General features: G+C 49.1%; 1 protein-coding gene and 1 non-coding gene across 2 annotated transcripts in view; both read left to right on the plus strand.

The window, feature by feature from the left end:
* The first annotated feature begins 896 nt into the window (after positions 1–896).
* The window catches only part of PRKD2 (protein kinase D2), a 35,188-nt gene continuing 20,932 nt past the window's right edge, over positions 897–15,152 (plus strand). Inside the window, exons 1-7 of the mRNA XM_041744762.1 lie at positions 897–1,856; positions 4,187–4,325; positions 9,475–9,606; positions 12,780–12,934; positions 13,037–13,259; positions 14,645–14,722; positions 14,804–14,957. Coding sequence (XP_041600696.1) covers positions 1,617–1,856; positions 4,187–4,325; positions 9,475–9,606; positions 12,780–12,934; positions 13,037–13,259; positions 14,645–14,722; positions 14,804–14,957 — 1,121 coding nt within the window. The 5' untranslated portion in view covers positions 897–1,616. The remainder of the gene's footprint in view (positions 1,857–4,186; positions 4,326–9,474; positions 9,607–12,779; positions 12,935–13,036; positions 13,260–14,644; positions 14,723–14,803; positions 14,958–15,152) is intronic.
* On the plus strand, positions 6,828–6,934 carry LOC121485903. The gene has a single exon (XR_005986409.1). It is a non-coding gene; the product is annotated as a U6 spliceosomal RNA (small nuclear RNA).

The following is a 15,152-nucleotide window of genomic DNA, read 5'->3' on the forward strand; positions in this document are numbered from 1 at the left end:
ACAAAGACTTCTGGGGTCAGGAGCTGATGGAGAAACAGGCTCAGAGAGGGGAAGCCACCTACCTAAAGCCACACAGACACATGCACGCTGTCCCAGAACAACCAGTTCATCTAGGGGGTGGGGAGGGTGTGGTGTCTTCCCTGGTTGCTATGGCCCTTTGAGGACCCCCGGGTCCGAGGCTCTTGGCTCTCCTGAGGGCTGGGGCAGAGTGGGGCGCCAATTGAAGGGAAACTACACCCCTTCTCCACCCGTCTTACTGTCCCGGCTCAGACAACCCAGCCCAAGCCCCTCCAGTCCATGCACTTCATCGAGGTTGGGGTTGCCAGAGACAGACATGAGGCAAGGTCCTTCCGCCCATCTGGAAGCCGCTGTCTTCCTAACCGTGTAATGGGCTGCGGGATCTCTACTGCACCCCCTCCACCGAGCGGGCATGGGGGTGGGGTAGACGACGCTCAGAGAAGAGGTAGGCCGAGCCCAGAGAACCCTGAGCGGGCTGGACCCGACACCAGTTTCCCACCCTTTCCCCTGCGGTGGGCGCCGGATGCAAGCCCGGCTAGATGGCCCCCTTCCTTAAAGGGCCAGACGCCTCCCCGACCGCTGATGGGGGTGAGAGTGGCTCGCCCCTCCTCTCTAGCTCAGGGAAGAGTTAACTTTCCAGACTTGGGTGTGTTGGGGGTCGGCATCAGTCCGGGATCCCTGCCCCGCGTCTCGCACCCGAGACGCCTGGGCCCGGGGCGGGGCAGGTGACGCCCCCACTTCGGAGGTGCCGGGCCTGCCCTCCCCTTCCGCCCCCGGCCCCCCCGGAAGGCTCCGCCCCCTCTGACGTCACCGAGGCCCGCGTGGATTGGCCGACTGCGCCATCGCTCCCGACACTTCCTCCTGGGCCGCAGCCGCAGAGTTAAACTTTGGAGGGGGAAAAAGAGCCACCGGCTCCCGGCGCCGGGCGACCCTCCCTCCCCACCCCCAACCGCCGGCGGTAACGCCCCCTTCTCCGCGGCCCACGACCGAACTTTTCTCCAACTTCTGAGACCCGTGAGATTCCCTCCTTAGCACCCCGGCCCTCGGGATCCCTTTGCCCATCCCCGGGCCCGTCGGATCCTTGGGATCTACTCGATCCCCGACTTCCTATCCTCACCCCCGAGGCCTGGTGAATCCCTCGAGCCCCCTTCTTCACTGGATCCTCGTCTTAGAGCCAGTGGGTTCTGGGATCCCCCCTGCTCCCTTTTCAAGCCTTTCTCTCTCCAAGGGGCTTTTTGATCCTGAGCTCTCCTGATCCCTGAGATCCCGACCTACTAGATTTTCTTGATTAGTCCTCTTTCTTGGACTTTTTCAATAACTGGATCCCCTCAAGCCATTAGATCTCTCCTTCATGACTCCCGGGTATCTGATCACTAGATTACATTTCTTTAACTTCCCAGGGTCCCGCCATCCGCAAGTGCCCTCAACCTGCTAGATTTCTTTTCTCGTATCCCCGGGATTACCGCGCTCCCAGCACCAGCTTCGAGCGCCCTCGAATCCAGCGGCCCGGGGCTCCCGGGCTCGGGCTACTTCAGCCGGATCCCGGGTGGGCGCCGGGCGGCCGGCGCCGGCGCCCGGTCCCGGGACTCCCCCCACCTATGGCCGCCTCCCCCTCCCATCTCGCCGGGCTCCCAGGCTCTCCCGGGCCGGGGTCCCCTCCGCCCCCCTGCGGCTTGGAGTTGCAGTCGCCGCCACCGCTACTGGCCCAGGTACCAGCTCCGAGCTCCGGGGTCTCCTTCCACATCCAGATCGGGCTGACCCGCGAGTTTGTGCTGCTGCCCACCGCCTCTGAGCTGGCCCATGTGAAGCAGCTGGCTTGCTCCATCGTGGACCAGAAGGTGAGGGGAAGGGTTCTTCCCATCGAGCTTGGGGAGAGGTCTGGGTGGGGGGTGATGGCAGGGGTGGCCTGGAGCCTGGCACAGGGGAAGGGGAAGAAGGAACATTAAGCCTTGGGTGACTGGGTGTGTGTGGATGGGGCATTTAGTCCCCTGTTGCCTCTTCACCCCACTAAGCCTTTGAGGGAGGCCTGAGCAGGGGTGGGGTGCTCCAAAGTCCTCCCCAAATTGCATGTCCCTGAATGTAGTTGTTTTCTGCAGCTAGCAGGGAGTAAAGGAGGGGCCAGATAGATGTAGAAGTGGGGAGGAAGGGGCAGGTGGGCCAGCAGATGGGGAACCTCCCCAATCAAGCCCATCCCCTACCTCCCATTTTGTGGAAACAGTAGAAATTGAAGCTGAGCTGGCCATGGCTATCGGGTGACATGTGTGGGTGTGGGTGCCTGCGCTAGCTGCCAAGGGCAAGTGAGGTCTCAGAGCCCAATCTCTGCCCCCCACCCCAGGCCTGAGCTGTATGTAGAGGGGCTGGCACCTCTTTGGATCCCCTAGAGGCTCTGGGGACTCTGTCCCCTCTCCTAATCACAGTGTCTCCACCCCCTCAGGTCTGATTCCAGCCTATTAAAATGGGCCTTCCCCAACCCCACCCTATTCTTAGTTTTGGATACCAGGGTCATCATGGCGAGAAGCTGGGAATCCTGGCAAGAGGGATTCAGGTAGAACTCAGTGTGTGAATTCTAGAATGTTAAAAGTTAGGTTAGTGGGCTTCTCAGTTGTTGGAATTCTAGATTGTAAAAATGTTAGAATATTAGAATTCTAGATTGTCCAAATACACAACTGCTAGGTAATTGAACACGTCTGACATTAAAGTGTTCAGGGGCACCAGGCTGGCTGTCAGTAGAACATGCAACTCCTGATCTCAGGGCCATGAGTCCCACACTGGGCATAAAGCTTACTTAAAAAAAAAAAAAAAAAAAAAAAAGATTAAGTGTTTAAACATTAGAATCTTAGCTTGTTGGGATACTAAAACATTAAAATGGTAGAATATCAGATTCCTGGGTTGTTGGAATCCTAGATGTTAAAATGTTAGAATTTTGGAATGCTGGGCTGTTGAAATCCTTTAATGGTAAGATACTCAAATGCCCAGAACATTAAAATATCAAACTGCTGCTGATCCAGATTATTGAAATCCTAAAATATATCATGATAATACATTGGAACCTAAGATTTTATATATGTATAATCATATCATGTGAGCATGTTGGAATCCCCAAATGTCCAAATTCCAGAATCTTCTCAGACCCCCAGAAATGAATTCCTTGGGCTTCAGAGGAACATTGGGAGCTAGGCGTACTCCCCTATTTTACAGCCTAGAGACAGACCCCCCCGACACACACAAACACAAGCAGTCAAGGCCCAGGCAGTCCCTGTCACCTGTGGACCCTCTCCCAGCAGACAGGAATATGGGGCTTCCTTGGCCCTTCCACCAAAACCCCCAAACCCACAGGTCCAGTTTTCACACCCAACTCAGCCTGCTCTTGGGGCAAACATATGGGGTGGGGGTGGGGTAGAGGGCAGATTGTCCCCTGAGTGTAATTTGTCTACCGCCCAAATCTTCAGCCTCCTCCCTCAGGCCTCACCCCAGTTTGGTTTTCTATCCTTTATGTCCAGGTGTGGCTGGGCCCCATTTCTTCCTTCCAGCTGCTCCACCTGGGCAGTTTCACTTTCTGTTCTACCAGGTTTCATTTCCGCCCCCCCCCCCCAACCCCTGCTAGGGACACCTGGGTCTTTTGGACATTGGGTGGGGGGCACCCTTGCTACCTCCAGCTCCCTTGAGCCTAGCTTTCCTGTTACCCCTCCTCTTCCACCCCCTCCCTGAGTCCTAAGTCCCCTTCTTCCAGCTGGCCCCACCCCAGTGCTGGGCCTGGAGCCAGGTAACAGGGACAATAGATCCAGGAAGGAAGCTGGGGTGGGGTGGGGGCATAAAGGAGGGGGTGTTCACTTAGCACCCCTCCTTCCCCCCACCCCCTGCAAATTCTACTAAGTGCTCATGCTCCCAGAGCCACACTCCCTCCCACCTCAGCTTCCCAGTCCAGCCACCAAACTCCGCTGGCGCCCCTCCCCGCACACCTGGGGCCCTGGCACCCTGCCCGCGGGAGCTGTGAGCTGCGCTGCGCTTGGGAGGCAGCAGGCAGGAAGCGCAGGGCTGCGGGGTCTCTGTTTCCGGGGGAAACTGCGGGCCCTGCCCTGGGAGTGTTCTAGACAGCTGCTGAAGGCAAGCGCAGAGCCTTTGAGCCTTTCCGTGGTGACCACCTCCGTCTCTCTCTCCCGCCCCTCAGTTCCCGGAGTGTGGCTTCTACGGTCTTTACGACAAGATCCTTCTCTTCAAACATGACCCCACGTCGGCCAACCTCTTGCAGCTGGTGCGCTCTGTTGGAGACATCCAGGAGGGCGACCTGGTGGAGGTGGTGCTATCTGGTGAGCGTTGGAGGCCCGCCTGGGGGCCTGGGGGTGCAGCCTCTAGCGGGGGCAGGACATCTGGCGGAGGGAGAGGAGAGGTGGGCCCAGAAACACGTTTTTAAAGTCAGGGCCAGTGGTTCAAAGCCCTGGTTGCAAGTTAGTCCCCTATGAGCTACCGCCCCGGAATGGGTGAATATATAGCTTGTGCACACAGTGGAATTTGCTCAGCACAGAATGTAGGCAATGTCCAGCACCACGGGTGAATCTCACAAACTTAATGCCAAAGGCAGATGCTACGTCAGACTCCGTATTGTAAAATTCCATTTATGAAGCACAGAGATGGATACAGGTAGGAGTGAGGGTGGCCAATGCCCTTTGAGAAGGTGCCCTGTTCTCCATCTCGGCAAGGGGCATCGCTACCATCACCTGCGGGGCAGGAGGGAGATCTCTGAGGATTGATTTAAACTTCCATTTATTTATCAGGATGTTGGTGACACAGTGTGTGCAGTTTGACAGTTCGGTGAGCCATGCACTTGAAATGTGTCTTTTTCTAGATGTTTGTTCTACTTTGATAGAGTTGTTGTTTGTTTTTTAAGATTTTATTTATTTGAGAGAGACAGACAGACAGTAGAGCAGCAGGGAAAGGGTGAAACAGGCTCCCTAAAGAGCAGGCAGCCCAATGAGGGGCTCGATCTCAGGACCCTGAGATCATGACCTGAGCTGAAGGCAGATGCTTAACCTACTGAGCTACCTGGGCACCCCAATACAGAATGTTAAATATTCTGATGCCCATGCCTCCATCCCACTGAAATGCTAGATGAAATCAGACTCAGATGCCTTGGTGGCTCAGCAGTTGAGCATCTGCCTTCCGCTCCAGTGCCTGGTGATCAAGTCCAGCATTGGGCTCCCCGCAGGGAGCCTACTTCTCCCTCTATGTCTCTGCCTTTCCCTCTGTGTGTCTCTCATGAATAAATAAATAAAATATATTTTTTTAAAGAAATCACACTCTGAAGGGTTAGATGAAGTCTGTACCTCACTATTTTCAGCCAGAACCTAGTCACCCACTGGCTGTTTGCATCTGAGAGATGAGCAAACTCAGCACCTCAAAGGAGTGGACAGCTCAAGGTTCTTCTTGGAACACGGGGGATAGGGGGGTACCTGCCTTATTCTTGGCTGCATTTCCACCCCCAGCCCTTGCATAGTGCAATGCTCAGTAGAATGGGTTGAATGAATGGATGGCAATTAGCAGAAGTTTGGATGTATGGCCCTGGTGATCTTTTTCAGGTTTTAAATACCCTCGTGGAGGCTGCCAACTCTTGGATTTGTATTCATCCAGGTCTCCCTCTGATAAATCCAAATCTTGGTCATATAGCTTGTCTCCCTGACACTTTTACTTGGCAGCTCTAGGCATCTCAGATATGGCCTGTCCAAGACAGAAATCTTGATTTTTGTCATCCTTTCTTCCAGCAGTGTTCTGCACCTTGGTGAAGGTCATCACCATTCACTCAGGTGCTCATGCCCCAAATCTTGGGGGCATCCATGACTCCTCCTTTCCTCTCACCCATTGCTTGATCTGTCATCGAAACAAGTGGTCTTACCTTTAGCATACATCCTGAATCTATTTCTTACTACCTCCTCTGGTCCCCCTGCTTTGAGTGTTACAGTAGCTCGTAAGTCAGATCATGACACTTCACTGCTCAGAATTCTCCCATGGCTCCCCACTACCCTTGGAACAAAATGAAACTCCTCAATATGGCCTTAAGGCTGTCCATGATCTGGCCCCTGGTAGTTCCCGGAATTCACCTGCTACACTGTCCCCCTTATATTTTTTTGTTCTTGCCATGCTTGCCTGTTCTCTGTCCCTTGAACAAACCAAGCCTTCCTCTCATCTCCAAGTCTTTGCACTGGCTCTCAGTGCCTCCTTCCCCACCTCTTTTTCTCACAGCTAGCTTCTTCATGTTATTTGGAGTTGAGCTTGAATGCTATTTCTTCCAGTGTCTGAAATTTCCTTATTTGTATGTTTGCGTTCCCTGTCTGTCTCCCCCAAACATGTCAGCTCCCTGAGAGTGGGGTATAAATCTGTCTTGTTCATAACTTTACCCAGAGTGTATAAACAGTGCTTGGCACATAGAAGAGAGTCCCCTTTCTGTTACACAATAACAAGGAAAAAAGCTCAATATTAGACTGAAATTCGGGGGGGCGGGGGGGTTTGGGGTAGAAAAGAGAATTAGTCCAAAAATGAAATTTTAAAAGCTAACAGGATCACCTGGGTGGCCAGTCGGTTAAGCGTCTGCCTTCAGTTCAGGTCATGATCTTAGGGTCCTGGGATCAAGCTCCACATGGAGCTCCCTGCTGCTTCACTCTCTCCCTCTGCCCCTACTCTCACCCCCTGCTGGTGCTCTGTCTCTCTGAAATAAATGAATAAAATCTTTAGAAAAAATTTAAAAACTAGCATTTATTGAGTACTTTCTATGTTCTCTGTTTAAATAGCTCTGGTTAAAATTTTTTTTTTTTTAATTTGTGCTTGGTTTGGCAGCACATATACTAAAATTGGAACGATACAGAGAAGATTAGCATGGCCCCTGCACAAGGATGACACGCAAAAATGTTTTAACATAAAAAAAAAAAAAAATACAGGGCACCTTGCTGACTCTGAGTGTGCAACTCTGGATCTCAGGGTTGTGGGTCGAGCCCCACATTGGGTGTATAGATGACTTAAAAATAAAAACTTAAAAAAAAAAGAGCACTGTGAGTTTTCCATATGTTGATTCATTTAGCCTTTAAAAAAAGTATCTATAAAGAATACTATTGTGATAGTGGGCATGTTCTTTCCTGGATACCTGCATGCCTCATACCCTTACCTCCTTCAGGCTTTTGCCCTAATGACACCTGAAGGAGGCCCTCCTCAACCACCTATTTAAAATTGGACATCCTGTACTTTCTCTCTCTCCCTTAATTTTTCTCCTAAGCACTTATTGACTTCTAGCTTGTTGTACATAAATTTTTTGTAGTTGTAATTTATTTCTGGAATATAAATATATATATATTGCATATACTTATGCATGTAATATACAAATATACATATAAATTACATTATATATTTTAATAAATTATGTATAAGCATACATAATACATATATGATATATATTTATATACATTTTACATTATATACATTTTACATTATGTGTAATCTAAATATATAAATATACATAATGTTCAAATTATATATTTTATATAATTCATATATAAAATTTATATATAAAATATATATTTCATATATATATATATATATATATATATATATATATATATATATAAAATTTTACCCTGGGGAAAAGTGCCAAGTTATACGTATAGAGATAAAGAACATCAAATGAGAGCATGCAAGTGTCTGTTTCGGCTGACTTGTGTCTTCCAGGGTACCCAGTTTATATTGGTTTTCAATAAATATTTGTCCCATTACTGAGACGAATTGCTTGAGAGGCTTTTTTTTTTAAATAATTACTTGAGTATAGTGGACACTTACTGTATATTTTATTACTTAAACATTTCCAAGAGGCAGTAAGTACAGTACTAAAATCGTGAACTTTGGAGCTACACTGGCTGGGGTTTTTCTTTTTTTTAAGATTTTGTTTATTTATTCATGAGAGACACAGAGAGAGAGAGAGAGAGGCAGAGACACAGGCAGAGGGAGAAGCAGGCTCCATGCAATCCCCGGTCTCCAGGATCACGCCCTGAGCCAAAGGCACATGTTCAACCACTGAGCCACCCAGGCATCCCAGATTTTTAAAATATATTTATTTGACAGAGAGAGAGAGAGAGAGAGAGAGAGAGGAGGTGAGCAAGAGAGCACAATCAGGGGGAGGGGCAGAGGGAAAGCAGAGTCTGGGCTCAGCAGGGAGCCCCATGTGGGACTCTATTCCAGGACTCTGGGGATCATGTCCTGAGGCGAAGGCAGATGCTTAACCAATTGAGCCAGCCAGGTGGCCCCTTTAAAAAAAAAAAAAAAAAAACATTTTATTTATTTGAGAGAGAGAGAGAGTACATGAGCAGGTGAGAGGGGCAGAGAAGGAGAAGCAGACTGAGCAGAGAGTCCGATACAGGGACTTGATACCAGGACCCTGGGATCATGACCTGAGCTGAAGGCAGAAACTTAATCGACTGAGCCATCCAGGCACCCCTGGGTGATTGTTAAATAAGAATATTTATTTTCGGGCAGCCCTGGTGGCTCAGCAGTTTAGCGCCGCCTTCAGTCCAGGGCCTGATCCTGGAGACCCGGGATTGAGTCCCTGCATGGAGCCTGCTTCTCCCTCTGCCTGTGTCTCTGCCTCTCTCTCTCTGTGTCTCTCATGAATAAATGAATAAAATATAAAAAAAAAAAGAAGAATATTTATTTTCTTTGTTTTGGTTGTCTGCCTCCCTTATTAGAGGCCAGGCAGGGAATTTGTCTTTTGGTTCTGTGTGGTGTCCCTAGCATCTAGAACAATGCTCAGTAAATGTTTATTGGATTTCCATTTTGAAGATGAGACAACTGAGATACATAGGTGTTTGGTCTTTTCTCTAGATGCTCAAGCTCCATCCTAGACCAAGTAATCAGCAACTTTGAGGGTAGGACCCAGGCATGCGTATTTTTAAATTTTATTTCAAGTGTTTAATTGTGGGGCACCTGGGTGGCTCAGTCAGTTAAGTGTCTGCCTTCAGCTCAGGTCAGGATCCAGGCTTCCTGCTCAGGGGGGAGCCTGCTTCTGCCTCTCCCTCTGCCTGCAGCTCCCCCTGCTTATGCTCTCTCTCTCTCTGCCAAATAAATAAAATCTTTAAAAAAGTAAAGTAAAATACTTAATTGTGAAATATATATAAAATTTGCCATCTTAACCATCTTTAAGTCTCTTGTTAGGTAATGTTAATTACATTCACACTGTCATGCAACTATCTTCTGGAGTGTTTTCATCTTGCAGAACCGAAAATCCGTACCCACTAAATAACTTCCCAGTCACTGGCTTAGGTGTCTTCCCAGTGGTGACGCTGGGATTGGAACCCTCTAGAGTATAGAATGTGAGCAAATGAAGGAAGGCAAGATGAAACCTTGCCGCCTGGAAGCTGGTGAGAGCCCCGGGAACGTACCCCGCTGCCCTGGCTCAACCATCCACCCCCTCCCTGCTGCCTGCAGCTTCGGCCACCTTCGAGGACTTCCAGATCCGCCCGCACGCCCTCACGGTGCACTCCTACCGAGCGCCTGCCTTCTGCGATCACTGCGGGGAGATGCTCTTCGGCCTGGTGCGCCAGGGCCTCAAGTGTGATGGTGAGGGTAGAGGGGCTGGAGGCGGGGCCCAGGGGCAGGGGGCGGGGCCCAGGGTGCGGCAGGGGTGGAGCTCCTATTAGGAGGCGGGGCTTCGAGGGAGAGGTAAGGCCCAGAGGCGCCGCTTGGGGGAGGAGTTGGAGGCGGGGCTTGGGACGGGGCGGGTCTCAGCTCTGGAGGTAGAGCCTGAGGTGGAGCTCCGAGGGAAGGGTTAGGAGGGAAGGGTAAGGCGCGGAGCTTGGAGAAGGGGAATGTGCCCAGGGAAGAAGGTGGAGCCTATATAACAGGGAACAACCAGAGAAACAGTCAATAGGAGGTGTATATTAAAGGATATTTGAAACGAATTGGCTTACAGGATGATGGGGGCTGGCTAAACTACTCTGAAATCCGGTCAGAAAGGGCAGCCTGGATTACCCGGCAGAAGCAGAAGCTGCTATCTCCAGGCAGAATTTCTTCATCTGGGAAATCTCAACTCTGCTTTTTAAACCTGTCAATTGAAACGGGCCCACCCAGGTTAACTAGGATACTTTCCCTCACTTCAAGTCATCTGATGGTGCACTTAAATCCCACCTACAAAATATCTTTACAGCAACCCTTGCATTCGTGTCTGAATTACTGGGGCTGCCAGCCTAGCCAGGTTGACACATAAAGCTGACCATCAGAGTTTGCTCCCTATTGACCAGGCACCTCAGTGTGCCAGGGCTGCCATAACCAAATACCGCAGGCCGAGTGGCTTAAACACCACATATTTATAACTCACAGTTCCGGAGGCCGGAAGTTTAAGATCCAGGTTCAGACAGGGAACCTTGGTTCCTGGTGGTAACCAAGCCATCTGCCTTGCAGATGGCTGCCATCTCTCTGGGTAGCTCACATGGTGTGCGGAGACACAACAGTTTCTCAAGTGTCTCCCTTTTACAAAGACCCCAGTAGCATGGGATCAGTACCCCACCTTTATGGCCTCATTTAACCTTAATTACCTCCTTAAAAGATCATTTTCAAATACATTCACATTGCAGGTTAGGGCATCAACATATGGATTTGAGGGGATGACCACATGTTCAGTCTACAAGCACTCATACACATGTCCTTAAACTATACTTTTTAAATTTTTTTTTAAGATTTTATTTATTTTTTATTTTTATTTTTTTATTTATTTATGATAGTCACACAAAGAGAGAGAGAGAGAGGCAGAGACACAGGCAGAGGGAGAAGCAGGCTCCATGCACCGGGAGCCTGACTGGGATTCGATCCCAGGTCTCCAGGATCGCGCCCTGGGCCAAAGGCAGGCGCTAAACCGCTGCGCCACCCAGGGATCCCTCTTAAACCATACTTTAAAAATAAAAATAAAGGGGTGAACACATAACCAAAATGTCTCAAGATTCCACAGGTCCACTCTTCCCATCTTTGACACTTCTGAGCAAGAACATTGAGATCTCACCTTGCCTGCAGATGAAAGCCACATAGCTGCCTTGACTATACACACAGCAGTTGAAGACCATCCATTCCATGAAGGCTATCTGCACCTGCATTGACTGTTCAGTGTTCTCTTATGTTCCATCATCTGAGGATCTCCAGCTTCGTGGTGGTCACGCTTATATGGAAATCTTGAGTCTTCAGTGCCCTGTGTTGCAGATGAGCATTGACTGGGATTGTTATCAGGCAGCCCTAAATATGCCGATGGCATTTAAGAGCTCTAAGGATGACAGCCACATCAGACCTGCAGAAAACCGATTCAGTGCGTTCAGAGCTGCTGTCAGTACTGCCATCATGCACAAACCATATCCAACTCTTAATGTCTTGGCATATGTAACCATCACTGCGCAATGTCATTAATTTTTTTTTTAAGAGGGAGAATGCACATATGCACATGATAAAGGGGGAAGAGGGATAAATAGAGGGAGAGAGATAATTTTAAGCAGGCTCCATGCTTAGCAAGGAGCCCAACACAGGACTCAATCTCAAGACCCTGAGATCATGAGCTGAGCCAAAACCAAGATCCAGACACCCAACTGATTGAACCATCCAGGTGCCCCTTGTGTCATCCATTCCAATGGACATCCTTAGCACAGACTTCATTGGCTCAACATCATAGATGATGGTCTTCGTTTGTGTGGTTCCAAAGGAATCACAAATGACTGTTCCTAATGCCATTAACACCTTCTGATGGGAGTCTGACTCTACCTTGATACTCACATAGGGAGTCAGGGATGAGATTTTGAAGTGCTATGAAGCACAGGAGTGAGTAAAAAACAACACTGGGAAGTATTTCCTGTAGGCAAAGGTCATTTGCCAACCTGAAGCTCTTCCCGAAGCACCACCTTCAGGAAAGCCTATGATAGCCGGGCTACCAGAAGACAGGCTTTATAAGGTGGCCCCAAAGAAGCTTCCAAAAGTGTGAGGAGCATTCTTCACTGCAGAACAGGGAGCATTCTTGGAATGATTTGGAATCACTGGAGATGTGCTGGAGCAAGTGCTCAGGAAGCCCACCAAGAAAATAAGCTGAGCCTGATTCTTTCATAGACAAGGATTTAAAAAAAGAAAAAAAAAAGATAAATTAGGAAAGAAATGACCATAAAGTCATACTTCTTTCTGATATGATAGAATCGTCCCGAGTACAATTGAAAATATGCTAACCCTTTCCCCAGAAGACAATGTGTGTTCACACTTTTCCTTCAATACCCTGTAATTTAAATGTTATACGGTGCTCCCTTCGGCGGCACGTAAACTAAAATTGGACCAATACCATATTAAAAAAATAATAAGTATTGTGTTAGATGATGAGGGGAGAGAAGGAAGAAGATAAAAATATTTGGTGCACATATATCAGAATAAGGAAGAAGTAGTCATTGCTAGTACGCTCCTCCTTTGTGCAACTGGTACAGTGGTTGTGGCTTCCTTCTGCCACTACCCAGTCCACATTCCTGGGGCCCTTAGCAAGCACCTCACCTGCTCATGGTTCTTTGCCTGGTGACTGGCCCAGAACCTTCTAGGCCAGTAGCACTTCTACCTGATTTGGGTTTTTATAGTTTTTCATTGACTTTAACGGCACTACTAGGGGGCCCTCCTGAGACAGCTGCTGTATTCCTAATCTACAGAGAAGGCAAAGAGGGTGGGGCGGAGCTTTAGAGCTCAGGACTGGCGAGAATAAGTCTCTGATCGTCTGGCGCCCCCCGCAGGCTGCGGACTGAACTACCACAAGCGCTGTGCCTTCAGCATCCCCAACAACTGCAGTGGTGCCCGCAAGAGGCGCCTATCGTCCACATCTTTGGCCAGTGGCCATTCTGTGCGTCTCAGCACCTCTGAGTCCCTGCCCTGCATGGCTGATGAGCTGGTGAGGGGCTGGGAAGCGGGCAGGCCGGGGTGGGGGGCGGGCAACAGGGCCCAGGCATGGGGTCACCCACTAATGTGTCCCCTCCCATCTTGCTGACCCCAGAGCCGTAGTACCATGGAGCTCCTGCCTCGCCGCCCCCCATCCTCCTCCTCTTCATCATCTGCTTCCTCCTACACGGGCCGCCCCATCGAGTTGGACAAGATGCTGCTCTCTAAGGTGAAAGTTCCGCACACATTCCTCATCCACAGCTACACACGGCCTACCGTCTGCCAGGCTTGCAAGAAACTCCTCAAGGGCCTCTTTCGCCAGGGCCTGCAGTGCAAAGGTCAGCGGGGGCCCCCATGGGGTGATGGAGGGGGTCAGAAGGTCCTGACACACACACACACACACACACACACACACACACACACACACACACTTAGAAGCTTGGGACCTCTCTCACCTGGGCTGGTGGCAGGATGTAAGACTCCCAGTACTATGGGGTCACCTGTCTGGTTCAGTTGGTGGGGCCTGTGACTCTTGATCTCAGGGTTGTGAGTTCCAGCCTCATGTTGGGTGTGGAGATAACTTAAAAATAAAATCTTAAAAAAAAAAAAAAAAAAAAGAATCCCAGGATTCTGATCCTTAGGAGCACAGAGCCTCAGAAGAGTGCCCTGAATCCTGGTGTTTTAGAAACTTTGGAATTCTGGAATCCTAGAACCTCAGTCAGTTGAAACTTAGAATCCTAGAACCTTAGACATTTAGATCTATAAGCCACTTATTGTGGCATTCTACAACTGCGGAACTTGAGAATTCTAGAACTACAGAACTGGAATCCTAGGCTTCAGGAATTCTGGATCCTAGGATTCAGCAAAAAGAACCACAGAACTTCAGACTCATAGATCCTAGAACTACCAAATTATAGATTCTTGGAATATTGGAACTTTAGAACCATGGGATTTGAGAATAATAAAAGCCCAGAAGCATTAAATGAGATCCTAGAGTCCCATAAATCTAGGACACAGAACTCTGGATTATCAAATTTCTAGAAAACCAGACATCTAGATCTATAAAAACTTATAATTCTAGAATCTCACCCAATTCTAGAATTCATTGAAACTGTCAAATTCTAGAATCTTAGACGTGCAGAGCTAAAGAACAATAGGAACATGAAATTATAGAATCTCGGGTGTATGGAATCCTAGAACCTTGGAATCATCAGATTCTGGAGGCTTCACAGTCCAGAAGTTGTAGAACTCTAGAGTCACTGATTTCTAGTCCAGAAATTGTAGAACTATAGAGTCACTGATTTCTAGAGTTTAGATATTGAAAACCCTAAAACCTTGGACATCAAGGAGCCTTATCAGTCTAAAATCATAGATACGTCAAGTTCTAGAAACTTGGACATTGAAATCTGGAGTCTTAGAAATCCAGAATAAAAAAAAATTTTTAAATCATATGAGAATGTGCTATTGGCCTCTAGTGGGTAGAGGTCAGGGATGCTGCTAAACACCTATGATGCACAGAAAAGCCCCTGCAACAAAGAATTACCCAGCCCCAAATATTCTAGACTCAAAGAGGGACAACCAGAGAAGGTTCAGCTAGGTTTCCTGCCCCAAACAGCAAAAGCAGAATCTTTTGGGCCTGGGGTTTAGGAGTCAAGGTTTAACCCTTACAGATGACCTGTCTCTCCCCTCCCACCTGTCCACTTGTTCCCTGTCCTCATACCAGACTGCAAGTTTAACTGTCACAAGCGCTGTGCCACCCGTGTCCCTAACGACTGCTTAGGGGAAGCACTCATCAACGGAGGTGAGAGGCTGTGGGCTGAGTGGGAAGGGGGGCGTGGGGTGGGACTGGGCAGAGGCCCCTCTAACACCCCTGTCCCCCTAGATGTGCCAATGGAGGAGGCCACCGATTTCAGCGAGGCTGACAAGAGCTCCCTCATGGATGAATCTGACGACTCCGGGGTCATCCCAGGCTCCCACTCGGAAAATGCCCTCCACGCCAGTGAGGAGGAGGAAGGCGAGGGAGGCAAGGCCGAGAGGTACCCAGGGCATCCTTCAGGGAAGACCCTTCCTATCTCTACAGTGGGTTGACAGCCCCCCCACCTAAAACTCCCAGGCACCCACACTTTGTTTTTTAATTTTCCCTTTTTCCTGAAAAATGCACATGGCTAGAAAGTTTTCATAGAAGCAGATGTTAATTTATATTGTAATTCTTTGGGGGGAACTGCTAATAC

Source organism: Vulpes lagopus, chromosome 2 (assembly GCF_018345385.1).
Source record: "Vulpes lagopus strain Blue_001 chromosome 2, ASM1834538v1, whole genome shotgun sequence".
Taxonomy (NCBI): Eukaryota; Metazoa; Chordata; class Mammalia; order Carnivora; family Canidae; genus Vulpes; species Vulpes lagopus.